General features: G+C 41.2%; 1 protein-coding gene across 2 annotated transcripts in view; it reads left to right on the forward strand.

The window, feature by feature from the left end:
- Positions 1 to 251: 251 nt before the first annotated feature.
- LOC125235647 (hypoxia up-regulated protein 1) overlaps positions 252 to 22338 on the forward strand; it is a 39429-nt gene continuing 17342 nt past the window's right edge. For both annotated transcript variants that reach the window (XM_048142247.1, XM_048142248.1), the window contains exons 1-8: positions 252 to 411; positions 525 to 841; positions 1418 to 1560; positions 2885 to 3045; positions 5709 to 5863; positions 12571 to 12781; positions 12918 to 13144; positions 17291 to 17402. In XM_048142247.1, the coding sequence (XP_047998204.1) occupies positions 397 to 411; positions 525 to 841; positions 1418 to 1560; positions 2885 to 3045; positions 5709 to 5863; positions 12571 to 12781; positions 12918 to 13144; positions 17291 to 17402 (1341 nt within the window). In that variant the 5' untranslated portion in view covers positions 252 to 396. The remainder of the gene's footprint in view (positions 412 to 524; positions 842 to 1417; positions 1561 to 2884; positions 3046 to 5708; positions 5864 to 12570; positions 12782 to 12917; positions 13145 to 17290; positions 17403 to 22338) is intronic.

The raw sequence follows: 22338 nt of genomic DNA on the forward strand, positions 1-22338 counted from the left end.
GTGGTTTTCTTTTTAATAACAAATCCAACAAAGGCAAAGGTATGTTCCAGAATGCTTCTCGTTACTCTAAAAGTTTGAATTTATTAATATTGATGACAATTACACACTATTAATTAAGCTAATGAATAAAGAAATTTCTTCATTGTAAATTATATCAAATTATTTTACGCCAAAAAATACGATTTTGATCCAAATTTTGACAATGTGGCTGAATAAACTGGCAACTTTCGTTCGACCAAAAAGAAGAAAACACGTTAAACTTGACGTGGACGAAAGCAGCTGGCCTATTTAGAAAGAAGTTCAGCGGCACAATGTGTAAAAGATTTGATTCTACTGTATAATAAGTGATTAATCGTGGTGAAATTTAGGGGGCTGATGTTAAATTAGTAAAACAACATGGCCTTAAGACACGTAAGTTCATACTTCACTCAGCGCAATCGAAAATTCAAGAAAACTTATTGCGTATAATCGCTGATGTTTTTGGTGTCTGTCTTTCCCGTCAATGGTAGCTTGGTATTTTACAGAAAATGTATGGAGTGTGGTGTTTGGTGGTGCTGGCAGCGATCTTGAGTCCGTCCGCGGACGGTGCAGCGGTGATATCTATTGATTTGGGTTCGGAATGGTTGAAAGTGGGTATCGTGTCACCGGGGGTGCCGATGGAGATAGTGTTGAATAAGGAGTCGAAGAGGAAAACACCGGCGGTCGTGGCGTTCAGAGACGGCGTGCGGACGTTCGGAGAAGATGCGGTGAATGTCGGCGTCAGGTTCCCGAAGAATTCTTATAAGTACCTTCTAGATCTTCTTGGGAAATCATATGATCATCCGCTCGTGCTAGCTTACAAGTAAGTGACTTGGATATTACTTTCTTTTTGTAGGTTATATTTTTTAGTGTCAGTGGCTAACCAACTAGTTAGGATTGGACAGAGTTAAGAGTTCAGTGACCTTACATGATTTGCATACTTAATTTTTAACTTCAAAATGTTGCTTTCTTAACACTTCCTGTTATATTCCTTATTTCAATCATTATTGTTTTGAATATTACTAAAGAATTCTTTGTGAAAATGCGCAATATTCATTGCATACCATTTTGTTAATTAGTCTCAAAGATTATTGCTGATAATCATTATTATACAGATCTAAAGTTGTTAAAAATCCCTCAGGCTATTATTGTTGCAACAAATAGACGTCTCATTGTTAACACATTCATTCCCTCACTCTGAATTGTAAACCTTACCCTTACCCTATTGATGCACAAAATGTCACAAAACTGGACAGTGTGAAGTTGATATCATTCAAAACTTTTAATGACGTCGTCTTATTCTGTTTCCTATGAAGATCAAAATAATTTTTGAAATCAAATTGAATTACTAGTCCAATCCTTAATACTCCAACTCAAAGAATTTCTTCATCTATTACAGGCAGCGCTTCCCGTATTATGAAATTGTGGAGTCTGCGAGGGGAACTCCCGAGTTTGTCCATGATGAGAATACAAGGTTTACTCCAGAGGAGCTGGTCGCTCAGTTCCTGGCTAAGGCTAAAGACTTTGCTGAGATCAATCACGGTGAGTTTAAATTAATGTAAAATCACTGTCAATAGAAATTGTCAACAAATGTAAACAAACTATTATACAAAATATCAATAATTTAGCACAATTTTATAATTTTAAAGGTTGAGGATCACAATGTGAGATGAAAAGACATTTTGACTACAAGGTTTGTTTACATTGTTCACAAATTCTATTGATGGCGACTTTATGTTGTTTAACCTTTTAAGATCCATCGGCTCCCCAGGGAGCCAGCTTAAAATAACTAATTTTGACGGTGTAGTTCAGTTCAAATTTGAGTGTTCCTATTTAATTTTTGACGTATGGGTTTTGATGGGTTAAAAATGGAATGGGAGTAATTAAGGCACTTCAGGGTGCCATTTCTGGATACACAATTTAAAGAAAATATATAAAATTGTTATCAAAAGTAATCACTCTTAGAATACCTGAAATGAAAGGTTTATGCTACTATTTTTCTACTAGTCGACTTTAATCTGTCAATTAGGACACCACAGACTAAACTATACGTGCTGACTTTTCAGTGTTGGATAGTCTTTGACACTTAGTCAACTATTATATTTCATTACACTTCACTTTAGTTACCTGAAAAAAAATTCAAAAGTAGAACTTCATACAAGTTCTATACTAATTTGCTATACCTGGAAAATTTTTCTGCATCTGAAACACATTTTATAATTAAGCTTTTCACTCTTGTACTATTAGGCCACTCAGCAAGCTTCGTGGCCTAAACATGGTACTCGACTGAAAAGCTTTGTATTATATCACAATTGTATAAAATACTATTTTATGTTTAAGAGTGATTAGACTAAGATTAGACAGTTGACAAAATGGAAGCAAAAGCCTAGCATGGCATGAAATTTGGCTCACGGGCAATTGTTTAAAAAGCATCAGACAAAGAGGCATTGTCAAGTCTTTTAGTGTAAATGTTATGCTTTACATTTTTTTGTATAAGTGCAGTATTCCTTTTTTGAAGTTTGGCTTTGGTTTTTAATAAAAAAAATTGTTTCTTGTCTTTTACTAATTGATGATTCCTTATACTAAAGATGTCGTCAGTTTACGAACATGGAACATTATAGCAGAAAGGCCTGTCCACACAGAATGAGGCAATTCGCTCATGAGGCAAATTCCTTGCAGAGTAAGAAAAAGAGCTGCAACACTGCTCTGTGTAGACATACTCATAATTGCCAGAGAATTTAAAAAGTTCTCTCTCTCTCAAGCCAAAGTTGGTGTAGCAATTGGGTTTGATTATTGTCTTGATGATTAGGTTGTTGATCCATGATGAAATGTTGCCTTCAATAAAATATTACCTTTTTGTTCTCAGGTCAACAAATCAGCGAATGCGTCATTACTGTGCCTGGCTACTTCAACCAGGCAGAGCGGCGGGCCATGAAGGAGGCAGCCGGATTGGCAGGCCTTACTGTGCTGCAGCTCATCAATGATTACACAGCTATTGGTATCAACTATGGAATCTTCAGGCGGAAGGTGAGATTTTTTCCTTTACTGGTACAATCTGGCTACAGCAGAAATCTAGTTTGCCTCTAAATTCTGTTCCTCGTTAGGTTCATTATAAGGAACCATGCTGTATATCACTTTTAGTTAAATTCGCAAAAAAAAAATTCATCGTTTTCATACATAATAAATGAATTTATTAGTGTGAGAGACCCTTAAGAATTACATTCAAGTTAGTGTCAAGTGATTGACGGCACATGTCAAAACAACTAACATTAGGAATTGGTGTTCAGTAATTATCTTAATTTTTTTAATAACTCGATAACCGTAAAAGTTAAGACGCTTGTTTCTTAGAAAAATTAATTGTATTTGACCTAAAGAACCTTCCCTTAAAGTTAACGGAATTCAATAGAAACAGGGTGTATAGGGTGGGTAGAAGGAAAGCCTATTCCTAAGATTTACTGTCCCACGACTCCCATGGCTTATCAATGACTAATACAGCTATCGCTATCGGTATTAACTAAACTACTGACTATATTTGTTGTTACATTTGTACCTCTGTTCCTGTACACATAATTCTGTTGTACAATAAAGTGATTACTACTACTACTACTACTACGTTACATCCGTAATGATTATCTTTCTTGAAGTGGAAACTTGGAAGCTAACATGGAAACATGTGTGGCTTAACTTCAAACTCGGGTAAATCCATTATGCTGTAAGGTTGATTATCTTTCACATTATATTATATTTTTTATTATATACAACCTTAAAGCAGAATGGACTTACCAAAGTTTGAAATTAAGACGATACGGTAGGGGTCATTTCTCCATACAAACGCTCTCGACTATTTCCTCCCTGGTTTTTGAAGATAGAGCAATGATTTTTTCAACACAGATTGTTATTATTTTTATCTGTGTCGGACGGTTTTGATTTTTTTGATATTCTGCTTTTTAAAGACTCTAGAGCCAATCAAAAATTTCCAAAAACGGCCTTTTTCATTGTGGCGCAAAAAAAGGTGTGATACTCGAGATTGGTAACAATTAACCAAAAAAGCTAAACGGTCCGACATAGATTATTTCATTGTTATTCAGATTCTCAAATTTCGTTCCGATTGATTAAGTTTTGAAGTCGAGAGCGGAACCTCGATTTTAAAGATTTTTTTGAAATATCTTTTGACTGTTGTTCTTAATGGACAATTTTTTTTCGATAAATCTAGTTAATAACACTTGTATATTTAACTAAAATTCCCAAAAAAATATGTGAAAAAAAAATGTAATATCGCTCGCAGACGTTTCTGCATGATAAAATTCCCAAGTTGAAAGGGGAGCTCCTTTCCATTTTATCATTTTCGCTACCATATCCTCTTAATCGACACACATAGTCTATCTGGGTCTTAATTTCCATGTTTATTGAGAGAAAAAGGATGAGAGAGGAACAATGTTAGATGTATGTGTCTATCCATACTAATATTATAAATGGGAAAGTGTGTGTGTCTGTTTGTTTGTCCGTCTTTCACGGCAAAACGGAACGACGATTTGACGCGGATTTTTTAGTTGAAGATAGTTGAAGGGATGGAGAGATTGGAGAGTGACATAGGCTACTTTATGTCTCTTTCTAACGCGATTGAAGCCGGAGGCAAAAGCTAGTAAGCTACCATCCTATTACGAATTGAACGGAATAAACGTAAACAAACTGCTGTCACTGTCAAAATAACACGTGCAGCTCAAGTCAGGGGTTCTCAAAAGTAAGGGCAACAGAAAAACAAATAACTAAAGTATTTATTAACGATCACTCTATGACAGACTTAAAATAGTGAATCGCAAAAACACACAATGACTGTTATACTATGTTAAAAGCTTAAAAATATTAAGCTATTCAGGTACAATGTAACGTAAATAACAACTTAAAATATCTGTTACAAGTGTCACAACTGTGTAAAATGGATTCCTTTGTCTTTGCATGCTGTGGGTGGGTGTAAGTTACCAGCCAGTCATAAAACGAATCGAACGAGTTCAAATATGTCAGAGGAAACCAACTGACTCAATTCGTATTTTTCTAGTTCACTGTAATCCATTAGAGTACATAAAAATGGGACATCTTGTAACTATGTATGTTAAATTTTTCATGATCTCATAAAAAAACAAAATTAAAATTGGTTCAGACATGATGAAGTTCTGTTATAGCAGACAATTATAAAAACAATAATTAAATTGATAACCACCTTATCATGCATCATCGTATTTGAAGACGGTTTTAATTAGCCATTAAAATTCACTACCACCTAGTATCGAATGTTGCTGAAAAATTATGTTTAGCGGCCCGCTACTTGGTCGCCCAGGTACATTTCCACAGTGATACCAGTGCAATAAACAAACAATCCAACAAAAACGGCTTTTTAATTTTAATAAATATGCCAAAACGTTTTGTGTTGAAATTTATTTTCGTTTAAACAGAGTCATTATTTGTGTAATGGAATATGTAAAGATTTTTAATAAACTTATAAAATATCGGCAATTTTAATACCTCGAATGGTGCAAATTTTTTATAACACCGGTCAGACCTTTGTTTACAATAATTCCGGCTAATTCAAAATAGGAATAGATGTGAGCAATGAAGGAGGCAGCCAGTTTAGCGGAGCTTACTGTCCTTTACTGCATATGAGAGAAAACACAGCCATTGGTATTTTTGTTCAGGAAATCAACGACACTCCATGGCAGGCGCTGTTCTTCGACATGGGCGCGGGATCCACCAAGGCGGCCCTGGTCGAGTACAAGAACGTGAAGGTCAAGGACCGCGGATACGTGGAGACTGTGCCGCAACTGCAAGTCTTGGGCGTCGCTTATGACAGGTAAATATTACTAGCGACACACACATAAAAGTCTATTCCCCACAGCCAGCGTCCGCCGGCTTTCCGCGCATGCGCGCAGTATCGAAAAACCTGAAAACGCATTGTTTGGCTCTGTAACCTTGGCAACGCATTGTTATAACGATACTGCGCGCGTGCGCGGGAAGGCCTTGGGCAACTGAGCTGACAGTGCAAACCTTTACGTCAAATACAGGAAACAGTGTGAATTTCACGAAAGTTATTCAAGAAAACTATTAAAAACGAAGTGCATGATTGTAGAACTGAGTCAAAAAATACTCGTGGCGTCTTACCCACGCCACTCGTGTTTTTTGACCTCCTTGAAACGCCTGTTGCATAAAATACTATTATGTAGACCCCAACTAACTACCCCAAACTATTTTTAATCACGCGGCCCTGCTATCATACCACGTCCCTGCCCCCCTAACTATGCACTTGTCCGACTGTCCCGCGCCCCCTTTATATGATGCTGCGTCCTGCGGGACACGCCCCACGGTTTGATTAACTCTAGTTTAGACCAATGAAAAAGAGACAATTACAAGATATATTGTGATGTTATACATTAAACAGATCGGGCAGATACTGTGGGTCTCTCCGAAGGTTGGGTTGTAACGCTTCACGGGCTGAGGTTTAGTGACCCTTGTAGTGTATAGATGCTTAAGTATATTATTATTCATGTAACTCTATATATTCCGTAGGTTAAGGCTCATATTCCAGTATTAAATCATACTTCAAAGAGACAAGTTGTTTCCATCAACCAACCTCCTTACATGGCGATCCTGCCGACGCAGTTCGTTGCGCGCCGCCATGACTATCGCGCGCGAAAGTGTTAACGTCAAATAGAATATTATCATAGTCGCAAGGACGAACTACATCATTTTACACATAACGGCGAGATGGGATCTTCGCAAACAAAAGAAGAGGTCGTTATAGCCCAGAATGCTGCCGGGGGCTCCAGCAACAACGCTGAGGTGGTCAAGAGTATAAATATCACAAATTGTCTGCTCGTCGTGGTGGTATGCATTTTTGGTATCATTTGCTTGGGTGCTGCATACTACATGTACCGGAAATGCCACAAACGGTGGATCCGCGAGGAGATACGTGGACACGCATTGAGAAGGTAAATTTTTCGCCGAACGCCCAAATCAGAAAACGAAGTTTAATTCAGATTTGAACATTTAGAAACAAACATTATTTTCATAAAACAATACAGCCAGAATATAGTGCAGTGAAAAGTGTTGTGTTGTGCGCGATATGATCGTCTGTACCGAATGTACTCGTATGTACATACCGCACCGGACTGTGAGTAACATGAGACTTAATTGATTTATAATTAGTGTTGTTTAGGTATTGTTAAGGCGAATGATATTCTAATTTTAATAATGTTTTAGTATGGCAGAAGAGTTATTAGCTTTAATTGAACAATTAACTGCTATAAGAAAATATTTGATTAAAATCGGTCCTAAGAGAAGGGAAGGACCAGTTGTTAAAAATAAATTAATTGAGGCACAAACTGTACTTTCTGATTATACTAGTTTTTTGGATAGCTTAGAAGAAATAAAAGATAGCATAACGCAAGAAGATCTTATAACTATAAAAGAATTGTGTAGTCAATTTGACAAATTGTATGCGGAGATTATAGAATTGTGTAACGAAAATAACGGGTCCAATAATTCAATCGAAATGGAGAAGTTTAACTTAAAAACGGCTTTGAGTCTATTACCAGTTATGAAAGATGATATTAATGAGATACAAAATTTAATTGACGGTATTGAATATTATCAATCGCTTTTGGATAGTGAGTCGAAAACAAAATTGGTAACCTTCGTCTTGAAAAGTAGACTATCGCCTTCAGCTAAACTTAAGTTGCTACCACAGTATAGTAGTGTTGAAGCGTTAGTCTCGGACATGAAAAATGAACTTTTACCGAAAAAATCTGTGCCAAGTTTGCAAAAACAACTTTTGAATTTGAAACAAAATGAACTTTCTATTGATGATTATGGTAAACAATTAGCGGAAATGTTTGTCGATCTTACTTTGTGTCAGGCAGGCGACAATGTCGATAACTATAAGGTGCTACGACCCTTAAATGAACGCCAGGCTATTCAGAGCTTTGCGGATGGGCTGCGCAATCGCAGGCTTAGTACTATCATCGCTGCCAGAAATTTCACTACACTAAAAGATGCGGTTCAAGCTGCTATTGATTACGATCGCTCCACACCAAGTGCGAGTACTTCAGGTGAAGGACTGTTGACCATTGCCCGTCATCATAATTATAATCCAAGGTATTTCAGAGGCCCATTATCCTCACACGCTAGAGGGCACCGTGGTAGGTCACACTCTGCATCGACCCGCGGCCAACCATCGGGCCGGTACGGGACCAGTAGTCGACAGCGAGGCACGGGACGAGGCTTCCACCCTGCGGCTACTAGAGGACCAACGAGGCCCTACCACCAGAACAGAGGTAGGTCCCAATTTTATTATAACAAAAATATTAGAAACAATGGGATACCTAACCAACAGCAAGTACATGTCATGACGGACAATAACAGGAGTAATAGCGAAAATACATTTTTTCGTGACTAAAGAATACATTTTAATAAATAGTAACAAGAAACATAGTTATGTAGAATTATCTATAGGTAATAATAACGATATCTCTACGCAATTTTTAATAGACACGGGCTCTACTATATGCGCTATAAAATATAAGTATATACGTAACCAGAATATTCCAATCCATAACGATAATGTAGTAGTCAGCGGACTAGGTGGCAAAGTCCAACCTATCGGATATGTTTACTTAAACCTTAATTATGGAGAGCATAGCCTTAATCAAAAGTGTTATGTTTTTAATTCCTTGCCATGTACGGCTGGCGGTATCTTAGGACATGACTTTTTTAGAAAGTACACGTCTACTATAGACTACTATAATTACACTTTGACTTTAAGGAACCGCTTAGATTATAAAATAATACTACCGCTATTTATAGAGGATGACAACCGTTTGACGGTACCGGCTAGGTCGGAAACTATACGTTATATACGGACGAATATGGCAGAGGAATGTGTGGTGTGTGCGAACGAGATTCAACCCGGATTGTTTATGGCTAGTGCGTTAGTGAAACCTAACAATGGCAAGATACCTATTCGTTTGCTTAATACCACTGATAATGATTTGACTATTAACCATTTAAATCCAACTATTCACAGGGCAAGTGACTACGATGTGTGTATGTTTGGCGAAACGCACAAAAATGCAGAACGGGTTAAAAATATGTTTTCTCATTTGAAAATTAGTCACTTAAATAAAGAGGAACAAATTTCTATTGAAAAATTGTGTGCCAAATACTGTGATATTTTTTATTTACCAGGGGACAAGTTAACTACGACCAATATATACAAGCATAAAATTACTTTGAAAAAGGATGTACAACCTGTGTATGTCAAACCATATAGGCTACCGCACTCGCAACAAGGAGAAATACAAAAACAATTAGATAACATGTTAGAACAGGGTATTATAGAGCCGTGCAGAAGCGAGTGGTCAAGCCCAATATTATTAGTTCCTAAAAAATCGGATAACAATGGAAACAAAAAATGGCGATTAGTAGTAGATTACCGTAAACTTAATAATTGTATAACAGACGATAAATTTCCCCTTCCCAACATCACAGAGATATTAGATTCGTTATCCGGTAGTATTTATTTCACTCATTTGGACTTAAATCAGGGATATTACAACGTTGAATTAGAACCAGACAGTAGAAAATATACAGCTTTCGGTGGAGGTAGGTGGCAAATGACTAGAATGCCCCAAGGTTGTAAAACCAGTCCAAATTCATTCTCTCGGATGATGACAATGGCCATGGCTGGATTAACTTATCAAAAATGCTTTGTTTACTTAGATGATCTCATAATTTTTGGCCGTAATTTAAATGAACACAACAAAAATTTACAGGATGTTTTTGAAAGACTTAGAAGCGTAAATTTAAAATTAAATCCGGAAAAATGCGACTTTTTGCGTAAAGATTTACTATATTTAGGACATGTCGTATCAGGTGACGGAGTGTTGCCAGATCCATCTAAAATAGAAATTATGAAAAATTATCCAGTTCCAAAAAGCACAGACGAGGTGAAACGATTCGTGGCTTTCGCAAATTATTACCGAAAATTCATCCCGAATTTTGCTGAAAAAGCTTATTACTTAAACTTGTTATGTCGCAAAAATGTAAAGTTTCAATGGGATAATAATTGTCAAAAAGCATTCGATAGTCTTAAAGATTGCATGACGTCACCTCCAGTTTTACAGTATCATGATTTTTCGGAGAAAAATGAATTTCACGTACAAACAGATGCTTCCAAATTTTCAATAGGTGCAATTTTATCAAATTCAAATGGATTACCGGTAGCTTACGCCAGTAGAAGTTTAAATAAAGCGGAAATACAATACCCCACAGTGGAGAAGGAATTACTCGCTGTGGTTTGGGCAGTTAAGCATTTTAGACCGTATTTGTATGGTCGTAAATTTAAAATTTGTACGGATCATAAACCTCTTGTGTACTTATTTAATATGAAGGATCCCTCTAGTAGGTTATTGAAGTTCAGACTAGCAATGGAGGAGTACGATTACGTGGTTGAATATGTGAAAGGGAAGGACAATGTGGCTGCAGACGCGTTGTCCAGGATACGTATTACGTCAGAAGAGTTGAAAGAGATGAATGAACAGGTGATCAACGTGATAACTAGAGCTCAGAGAAGGAGGATGGATGCGGTATCTCGGGTTGATATGGTTTCTACTGACGACAGGTCTGATCAACCAAGAGTTGTAGCAACACATAACAAACCGAAAGATTCCGTTGAATTGAGATTTTTAGATATAAAAAGTATAGACAAGTTAAAAAGAGAGAAACTAATAAATCGCGAGAGTAAAACATTAAGTTACAGTAAAGAAAACAAGACTATTTATATAAAACAAGTATCTCCATCACAACTGACGCGAGCCGCTTTTGTGAGAGAACTTTGTGACTTTTGTAAGGAAATTAATGTAGATGAGATTTATTTTATTAAAAATGAAAACAATGACATATTTGTCAAAAAGTTAGTAAGTGAAATAAAAAATATGGTAAACTGGTCCGGACCACGACTAACTATATTGAATAAAGTGAAACGAATAAACGATAAGGACGATAAAAGAGTCATACTCAATGATTTTCACCTTTTACCCACGAGTGGCCACGCGGGTGCTAGGAGAATGTATAATAACATCAAAAAGTACTATTACTGGCCTGGACTTGAAAGCGATATAAAGCAGTTCATAAGTAAGTGTGAAAAATGCCAGCGCCAAAAATATACGGTTCACATAAAAGAACCTATGGTAGTGACTACAACAGCGCATACCGCGTTTGAAAAAATATTTCTAGACATAGTGGGCCCTCTAGATAAGGATAGTTATAATAATTCATATATTCTTACGATACAATGCGAATTATCTAAATATGTTTGTGCGTATCCCCTTGTCTCTAAAACTTCCACAGCAGTTGCCAAATGTTTTGTAAACAATTTCATTCTTCAACATGGCATACCGAACACCATAGCAACCGACAGAGGCACCGAATTTATTTCCGCAACGATGAAAGAGGTATGTAAAATATTAAAAATTAATCAAATTAACTCTACAGCTTATCATCACCAATCAATTGGATCTTTAGAAAATTCCCACAAACACTTAGGTGCGTTTTTACGCATACAGACCGATAATCACCCCGAAGCTTGGAGCGAATGGCTTCCATTTTGGAGTTTCGCTTACAACACATCAGTACATTCTGAAACAAAGTTCACCCCTTTCGAATTGGTCTACGGTAAACAGTGTAATCTACCATCTAACTTAGTTACATCCATAGACCCACTGTATAACTACGACGATTATCCGAAAGAATTAAAGTATCGATTACAAGTTACACAGCAGGAGGCACGTGACAATTTATTATCGAGTAAATTACAGCGTAAACTCAGGTACGACTCCTATATAAACCCAATCATTTATAAACCTAACGATCAAATTTTAATAAAAAATGAAACTGGTAATAAACTCCAAAGCTTATATTCAGGGCCATATGTTGTATTAAAAGATATCTCACCCAATGTAAAAATAATGAAAAATGGTAAAATTGATGTAATTCACAAAAACAGGACAAAACTTTTTAAACCATGAAACCCATGATACATTGTTAATATATTATAATATGTACTTACTTACTGTCTGTTAATTTGTTTACTGTGGTTCATACAGAACATACTCATAAATGTATTAGTAATTAGATATCAGTAATCAGAGCTATGATGTCTGCATTATTGTAAACATACAACTCTAACTAAACATATGCATTCCTATGCACTTATAGATTAAAAATATATACATGATTGTTGAATTACTGATAAGTTCGAAAAAAAAAACTTGTACTATTTTTTTTTCTCTTTTCCTCCGTGGGAGATGTAGTGTATAGATGCTTAAGTATATTATTATTCATGTAACTCTATATATTCCGTAGGTTAAGGCTCATATTCCAGTATTAAATCATACTTCAAAGAGACAAGTTGTTTCCATCAACCAACCTCCTTACATTTCCTAACCTAGCCTAGCCTAGATTTTAGCCTAGTATTCGAACGTTTACGAATAATGTGGTTTCCAGAACCCTCGGCGGTTTCGAAATCACTCTCCGTCTCCGCGAGCACCTCATCCGCGCGTGGGAGGCGCAGGGCGGCGGCGATGTGAGGGCTTCGCCGCGCGCCATGGAGAAACTGCTCAGAGAAGCCGAGCGCCTCAAGATCGTGCTGTCCGCCAACACCGAGCACTACGCGCAGATCGAGAGCTTGCTGGACGACAAGGACTTTAAACACTTGGTGAGTTGCTCGCGCTTCCCTCGCTACGGAGAAACTGCTCCGCGAGGCCGAGCGACTCGAGATCGTGTCTAAGATTTGGCCCGTGCTCCCTTTCCCCTCGAACGAGTATGTTGAAGAATAAAATTGTTGTCGACAGGTATCCCGTGCCGAACTAGACTCGCTGTGCGCGGATCTGTGGCCGCGCGTGTCGTCGGTGCTGACGCGCGCGGCGGCGGCGGGCGGCGCCTCGGCGGCGGCGCGCCTCGTGCTCGCCGGCGGCGCCGCGCGCGTGCCCGCCGTGCTCGCCCTGCTCGCGCACCAGGGCTACGAGCCCAGCCGCTCCATCAACGCCGACGAGGCGGCCGCCATGGGCGCCGTCTACAGGTACGGCACGTGCTCTAGCCCGCCGTGCTCGCCCTGCTCGCGCACCAGGGCTACGAGCCCAGCCGCTCCATCAACGCCGACGAGGCGGCCGCCATGGGCGCCGTCTACAGGTACGGCACGTGCTCTAGCCCGCCGTGCTCGCCCTGCTCGCGCACCAGGGCTACGAGCCCAGCCGCTCCATCAACGCCGACGAGGCGGCCGCCATGGGCGCCGTCTACAGGTACGGCACGTGCTCTAGCCCGCCGTGCTCGCCCTGCTCGCGCACCAGGGCTACGAGCCCAGCCGCTCCATCAACGCCGACGAGGCGGCCGCCATGGGCGCCGTCTACAGGTACGGCACGTGCTCTAGCCCGCCGTGCTCGCCCTGCTCGCGCACCAGGGCTACGAGCCCAGCCGCTCCATCAACGCCGACGAGGCGGCCGCCATGGGCGCCGTCTACAGGTACGGCACGTGCTCTAGCCCGCCGTGCTCGCCCTGCTCGCGCACCAGGGCTACGAGCCCAGCCGCTCCATCAACGCCGACGAGGCGGCCGCCATGGGCGCCGTCTACAGGTACGGCACGTGCTCTAGCCCGCCGTGCTCGCCCTGCTCGCGCACCAGGGCTACGAGCCCAGCCGCTCCATCAACGCCGACGAGGCGGCCGCCATGGGCGCCGTCTACAGGTACGGCACGTGCTCTAGCCCGCCGTGCTCGCCCTGCTCGCGCACCAGGGCTACGAGCCCAGCCGCTCCATCAACGCCGACGAGGCGGCCGCCATGGGCGCCGTCTACAGGTACGGCACGTGCTCTAGCCCGCCGTGCTCGCCCTGCTCGCGCACCAGGGCTACGAGCCCAGCCGCTCCATCAACGCCGACGAGGCGGCCGCCATGGGCGCCGTCTACAGGTACGGCACGTGCTCTAGCCCGCCGTGCTCGCCCTGCTCGCGCACCAGGGCTACGAGCCCAGCCGCTCCATCAACGCCGACGAGGCGGCCGCCATGGGCGCCGTCTACAGGTACGGCACGTGCTCTAGCCCGCCGTGCTCGCCCTGCTCGCGCACCAGGGCTACGAGCCCAGCCGCTCCATCAACGCCGACGAGGCGGCCGCCATGGGCGCCGTCTACAGGTACGGCACGTGCTCTAGCCCGCCGTGCTCGCCCTGCTCGCGCACCAGGGCTACGAGCCCAGCCGCTCCATCAACGCCGACGAGGCGGCCGCCATGGGCGCCGTCTACAGGTACGGCACGTGCTCTAGCCCGCCGTGCTCGCCCTGCTCGCGCACCAGGGCTACGAGCCCAGCCGCTCCATCAACGCCGACGAGGCGGCCGCCATGGGCGCCGTCTACAGGTACGGCACGTGCTCTAGCCCGCCGTGCTCGCCCTGCTCGCGCACCAGGGCTACGAGCCCAGCCGCTCCATCAACGCCGACGAGGCGGCCGCCATGGGCGCCGTCTACAGGTACGGCACGTGCTCTAGCCCGCCGTGCTCGCCCTGCTCGCGCACCAGGGCTACGAGCCCAGCCGCTCCATCAACGCCGACGAGGCGGCCGCCATGGGCGCCGTCTACAGGTACGGCACGTGCTCTAGCCCGCCGTGCTCGCCCTGCTCGCGCACCAGGGCTACGAGCCCAGCCGCTCCATCAACGCCGACGAGGCGGCCGCCATGGGCGCCGTCTACAGGTACGGCACGTGCTCTAGCCCGCCGTGCTCGCCCTGCTCGCGCACCAGGGCTACGAGCCCAGCCGCTCCATCAACGCCGACGAGGCGGCCGCCATGGGCGCCGTCTACAGGTACGGCACGTGCTCTAGCCCGCCGTGCTCGCCCTGCTCGCGCACCAGGGCTACGAGCCCAGCCGCTCCATCAACGCCGACGAGGCGGCCGCCATGGGCGCCGTCTACAGGTACGGCACGTGCTCTAGCCCGCCGTGCTCGCCCTGCTCGCGCACCAGGGCTACGAGCCCAGCCGCTCCATCAACGCCGACGAGGCGGCCGCCATGGGCGCCGTCTACAGGTACGGCACGTGCTCTAGCCCGCCGTGCTCGCCCTGCTCGCGCACCAGGGCTACGAGCCCAGCCGCTCCATCAACGCCGACGAGGCGGCCGCCATGGGCGCCGTCTACAGGTACGGCACGTGCTCTAGCCCGCCGTGCTCGCCCTGCTCGCGCACCAGGGCTACGAGCCCAGCCGCTCCATCAACGCCGACGAGGCGGCCGCCATGGGCCCGTCTACAGGTACGGCACGTGCTCTAGCCCGCCGTGCTCGCCCTGCTCGCGCACCAGGGCTACGAGCCCAGCCGCTCCATCAACGCCGACGAGGCGGCCGCCATGGGCGCCGTCTACAGGTACGGCACGTGCTCTAGCCCGCCGTGCTCGCCCTGCTCGCGCACCAGGGCTACGAGCCCAGCCGCTCCATCAACGCCGACGAGGCGGCCGCCATGGGCGCCGTCTACAGGTACGGCACGTGCTCTAGCCCGCCGTGCTCGCCCTGCTCGCGCACCAGGGCTACGAGCCCAGCCGCTCCATCAACGCCGACGAGGCGGCCGCCATGGGCGCCGTCTACAGGTACGGCACGTGCTCTAGTCTCCGCAGGTATGACCGGTGTCTGCGGTAGTGCTCACGCGAGACCGGTGTCCGCCGCGCTCGACCCGCTCGGCAGCCGTAGATGTGTACGGGTGCGATCGAACTAGACGAGCTGTGCCTCTGGCCGTGCGTATTTTCCGTACTGTCCCGATAAACTTATGATATGAACCGTCTAAATTGGGCATTACGATGCGACGTGAACTTGTACGGTTGATTACGTATAAAGTGAGCCGATCTCATGCTCTTGAATTAACACCTGTGTAACACGGTTGAACAATAAAGATCTACTCATCACATTTCGAGAAGATACTTTATATTTTAAATTTCTCGCTTCGTTTTGTTAGTGTTTTTTCTCAAACATGGTATGAAATATTGATGTTATGTGCAGGTGCGGCTAGGACGATTGATAGATAATGGAATTGACAACGTTTCAAAATTTTCAATGTCCCTAAATCGAAAACCATTTCGAGATATACGCTTGTAGATCACATAAATCATTTTTTTAATTTTTTTTTCCGCATTTTTAGTATAAAAAATCTTAAAAATAGTTTAAAGGGGAAGTGACGTCAAATAGCTGATTTAGAGTTGCCACTATATCAAAAAAATCTTCCAGTTGGGATGTCACTTGAGTTTGACAGTGAAACTTATCACAGTTCGTAGCAAAGATATTTAAAAAAATCATGGCTTAGTCTATGATTCGTAGTCATTCACTAGTGGTTGACAGTGACACTTGACAGTCAGACATACCGGACTGTTTAAGCTGACTGTTAAAACAGTCATTTTTTTTAGGAATGATTTTGTCGTTTTCTTAGGTGTATGAAACAACACATGTGACGTCACGAAGCTGTGTCTTGACGTTTGTAACTTACGCTCTTTCTGCTCGAAGCAGTAACAAAACGTCACGAATTTCTCATTAAAATAGCAGTTGTTCTTATTAAAATAAGTTGTTGGAAAAATAAAAAAATATGTGTATCTTTTAGTATTGAGTTCTTTCAAACCAAACAATAAAAAGTAGTACTCAAAAATATGAAATGTTGTCAATTTCATACAAACCTTGCAGGCCAAGGCCGGCAAAGTCTTCTTTTTTAATTTCCAAACACAGATAATTGTGACATAACATCCAGGTATTTAGCCAATAAAAAAAAAAACTATAAGGGGCTTTATAGACGTGCCGACTGCAACTGGTACGGGCCCTAGACAATATTTGATTTTGGGTGCGTTTTCATACAAAAAAATTTTTTTCGTTTTTTTTTAGTTTTTTTTTTAATTTTTTGTTTTTTTATAGGCGTATACGGGATATTAAAGGGGAACGAAAATTCGATTATTTTTGCGCTACGACGCACCGTTTAGGAGATACAGCCATCCAAAGTTACTATTTTCAGTAGACTTTATTTATTTCATACCATGTTTGAGAAAAGCACTATACATACCTCGGCGGGAAATGGGCCTCAGTCGCTTCGCTCGGCCGTCATGTCTTCGGCCGGCAACCCCATTTGTCCCGGCCTCTGTAGTAATGTACTATTAATTGGAGCCAGTAGTCGATCTGCGTAAGAATGTCCGATATTGAATTATTATTTATTATTGTTTATGTCTCCGCAGGGCCGCATCCCTGGCCACGGGCTACAAGGTGGCCCCGCTGAACGTGAAGGACGCGGTGTTGCTGCCCGTGCAGGTCGTCTTCACGAGGCACGTGGACGGAGCTGACAAACTGGTATGTTATACTACACTCAGTTCAACCATACTTGTCCAATCATGTATACAAACACTGCTGGAAAACATTATCTCACTTTTCTCTGGAATTGCACATTAACCATCACTAAAAATGTTATTATACACTTAAAGAAACTCACAAAGTATTGAAATCAATCAAAAAACCACTGAAAAATATCATTTCAGTAGTATATATTTGGGAAGTTTAAACCACTTTCATTTCGTTCGAGCGATTCTCGCTCAAACTCATTCCAGTGGTCTAAACTCCCAAATACATCCTAACCCTCAAATATCTGGGCAAGAATTGTATCATCATCGTTGAGAAGTTTAAACCACATCGATATCCTTTCGCGATAATAGTTGTGTTTAAAATCACTTCATACCGTTCGAGCGTTTCGCGGCCAAAGCAGGCATATTAATCGAGTTGACAATGTAAGTCATCATTATGGATTAACATTTCATTATAACAAGACGTTGCTAACTAACGAGTATTTACTATGAAGTTTGTTAAGCAACCTCAAACCCTTCGGTTTGACATACTAGCTTCAAACTGTTCAAAACAGAATTCTTATCATGGAAAACTTTTACCGAATTCAATCCGTTGCGTCATTTGTGGACCATCTAATTGTGGAAAGACCAATCTAATGATAGGTCTTCTTTTACATGAACAAGGAATTCGTTTTCAAAATGTGTATGTGTATTCAAAAACTCTTTATCAACCTTTATACAACTATCTAGAAAAAGTGTTGTCATTGGTTCCCTCAGTAAATTATTTCAAATATCGCGAAAATGATGAAGTCGTGAGTCCTCAGGATGCAGCTAATGACTCTGTATTCATATTTGATGACGTTGCATGTGAAAATCAAAATAATATAAGGGATTACTTTGCGATGGGACGACACAAAAACATTAATAGTTTTTACTTGAATCAAACCTACAGCAAAATACCTAAACAGTTAATAAGAGATAATGCAAATCTGATTATTTTGTTTAAACAAGACGAAATTAATTTACGACATATTTATGATGAACACGTTGGAACTGATATGCGATGGAACCAGTTTAGAGATATGTGTGCCACTGTATGGAACCAACCGCACAACTACTTAGTAATAAATAAGGATTGTGCGAAGAATTCAGGATGCTATAGATCGGGTTTTGATACATTTATTATTTTAGATGAATGTATTTAGAATGCCGCAATTACATTACACCGCCATTTCTTCATATATATCCAACGAGGTTGCATCGTAATGAACGAAGAGAAGAATTTAAAAGAGAAGCTGCTTCAGTCAGCTGAGGCTGTAAAGAGAAAAGTTAAGTTAATTCGTAACATCAAAACGGCCAATGAAATGACATTAGAGTCAGTTTTAAAACCAATAACAGAACCTCTCAATGAGATGGTTAAAAGTAATAAAAAAAGTAACTTTAATAATGAAAATAATTACCTTAGCGACGAATTTAAGACTGATGATACAGACTGGAAAAACTCAATTAAGCGATTGAAATTCAGCCCTGAGGCCAGTGATAAGGAAAGTACTACTCACACCGTTGGTGTGAATTCTACGATCTCTAAAAGTAGAGACGTTTATGACGGAAGCAACGCCTCTTTAGATGACAGTATTAATAGCGAGGAATCAGCTGATGAGTTCTCTTTTAAGACTTCTGATTCGATAGATTCTCCCGGAGATGATAATAGTGATGGTAACATTTCGTATAATTTGGAGAATATCCCTTTTGGCGTACACAAAGAACGTGGTAAAATTATGCTCGGATCGCATGTGGTAGCGCTTGATAATAACAGTATAGTAATTAGCGGAAAAACTTACAATTTAACCCCGGGTTTGAAGGAATTATTATTTACAAAAGTGCCTGAACTTGAAGTTATAACTGAAGAAGATAAACTTAATTATAAGTTACTGCTATTAGAAACAAATGCACACAGGCGTGACTTTAATCCAAATAAACCTATAAAAAGCAACAAAGGTAGAAAATATTTACAAATCATAAGGCCTATGTTTAAATATACTAAAGAACGTTTAAAAAGTAATGGGAGTAATGTCCAGGGACAAGGGCTCCCAACTATGAAAAAGGTAACCAATAATATTTCATACGTTTATTGGGATGATCCAAATGAGTTAGTTGAAAGATTAAAGCTACTTATTGCATCCCGGGATGCTGGTAATACAGGGTTAGATAACGAAATAATATCTATAATTGAAGAATTGAAAGAATCAGATATATTGAAAGATATATAATGACCTAACGATACTTTAGATCCGCAGTCAATCTTAATCTTTTAATAAAGCCTGATACATAGCAAAATGAACATTGATAAATTTGGACACCATGTACATAAACGCTTACGAGTATTCGAATTTTCGGAATTTGGCGAAAGGGCACTAATTCGCGCTGATAATGGCGATTTTGATTTACAATCGTCTCGACTGAAAGGTGTTAATACACCTGTGCTGTCTACTGATGGTGTAAACAAACAATATGTTGATCAACTCTTTAGTGGCACTTACAAAAAAAGTGAATTGGATTCTTTGCTTGAAACTATAAATTCACAAATTCATAGCTTGCAGCGCCAGTTGAACTTGAACTTTTATACAAAAAAGGAAACTGAGGGTATTTTGAGCAGACTCAGTAATGGAAAAGAACCAAATAGTAAATGAAATTCATAGGTCTGCTCGCAAAAATTTTGCGCGGCGTTCAGTTGTACTAAAAGGCATAGATGATTTGTGGCAAGCAGATTTACTGGATTTACAAAAATTTCATAATATTAATAAGGGTTATAAGTACGTTTTGGTTGTCAATCTGGGCGACCGAGCTTCGCTCGGTTCTATTTTAATATATCACGTCATTAGATAAAAAAAAAACTCTTATAAATACAAAAACAAAAAAAAAAGACAAAAAACAAAAACTTAATTTCTGACCGGGATTCGAAACCCTGACACCTACGATCTATCTGCGTACATTAGACCGACCTCGTGCGACTGAGCTAAGCGGAATCGATGCGCGCGCGGCGAAATTAAGGACCATATTTTACGTTTACAAATGCGAAAGAAAAACTCGTGAAAACTCGAAAATTCGCGTTTTCCGGGATCTAAGGCTACGCTAGATCGATTTTTCACTCCCGAAAACCCCCACAAAACAAATTTCAGCGAAATCGTTAGAGCGGTTTCCGAGATCGTCGGTATATATAAATAAATAAATAAATAAATAAATAAATAAATAAATAAATATACAAGAATTGCTCGTTTAATAGTATAAGATTGATACATTTTCAAAATACATATGGGGAATTCCGATGAAATCTAAGACCAAATTTGAGACCAAAGACGCTTTTAGGCAACTAATTGACACTGCAAAACGCAAACCTAAACATCTACAGACAGATTTGGGGAAAGAATTTTACAATACTGAATTTAAAAATTATTTGGAATCCTTGCAGATAAACCATTATTCAACCTATTCAGTTAAAAAAGCATCAATTGTAGAAAGGGTTATAAAAACTTTAAAAGGCAAACTGTATAAATATTTTAGTTTTGTTGGCAATTACAAATGGTTTGGAAAACCTTTACATGATATTGTGAATTCATATAATCATACATTTCATCGCACAATAAGGTGTAGACCGATAGATGTTGATTTCCATAAAGAGTCTGAAATAAAATCTATACTAAACAAACCTCGCTCATACCTACAAACAAGGGCCAACAAATTCAGTGTAGGGGATTGCGTACGTATAAGCAAGTACAAAGGCGCTTTTCATAAAGGTTATACGCCTAATTGGTCTACAGAATTATTTACAATAAAACAAGTTAAGAATACTATACCCGTTACATATTACTTAGAGGATCAACGAAAAAATTCAATATTAGGCACCTTTTATGAACAAGAGCTGCAAAAAACAAAGTATCCTAATGTTTATCTTATAGAGAAAATAATGAAAAGAAAAGGCAACAAGCTATACGTTAAGTGGTTGGGTCTTAGTACAAGCGAAAATAGTTGGATTGAGCGCAGTGCTGTTGTATAGAGGTAAATCTATTTATAATACTGATGCGAATGTTACTTTATCACTAGTTAACTGACTATGAAAGGAAGAGGACTTTTAAATAGTGCCATTAATAATCTTCCATTTGAACTACACATACCTGGGTACAATTATTGCGGCCCTGGAACTAAATTACAAGAACGCTTAAGACGGGGTGATAAAGGTATCAACGGGTTAGATTCAGCTTGTATGCAGCACGATATTGCTTACGACAAATATTCACGTATAGAGGATCGACATAAGGCTGATTTAGAACTTTATAAAATGGCTAAGCGACGTATGAATGCAAAAAACGCTGGGAAAGGAGAAAAACTGGCGTCATGGCTGGTTAGTAAAGTTATGAAATCAAAAATTAAGACAGGGGCAGGTGTTAAGTCATTTAAGCACTTAGTTACAAAAATACGTAGCGAATTAAAGAAAAAAAGAATGGAAATATCATAAGCAGTGCTTATACAGCTGCGAAGAAAATATTTCCTAACACAAGTCGTATGCGGATACCTCGTATAATACCTATTCCAAAAACTGGAGGCATATTACCGTTGATTCCTATATTCGCGGGATTATCGGCTCTGGGTTCTCTGGCAGGCGGCGCGGCAGGAATAGCTAAAGCTGTAGGAGACTATAAAGCGGCAAGAAATAAACTAGCGGAATCTGAACGTCACAACAAAATGATGGAATCCATAGCGTTGGGCAAAGGATTACATATAAAACCGTACAGAAATGGCAAAGGACTATGCTTAAAAACCTCAAAAAACTAAATGGTAGGTTACCCAGTCGAGCTCTCACAAATGTCGATATTATCAACAATTCAACGGGTATACCTTTTTTTAGAGGAGTATTTATGAGAGACCGCTTACCCAAACTTCCTAAGCGTAGA

The sequence above is a fragment of the Leguminivora glycinivorella genome, chromosome 17 (genome assembly GCF_023078275.1).
Source record: "Leguminivora glycinivorella isolate SPB_JAAS2020 chromosome 17, LegGlyc_1.1, whole genome shotgun sequence".
Classification (NCBI taxonomy): Eukaryota; Metazoa; Arthropoda; class Insecta; order Lepidoptera; family Tortricidae; genus Leguminivora; species Leguminivora glycinivorella.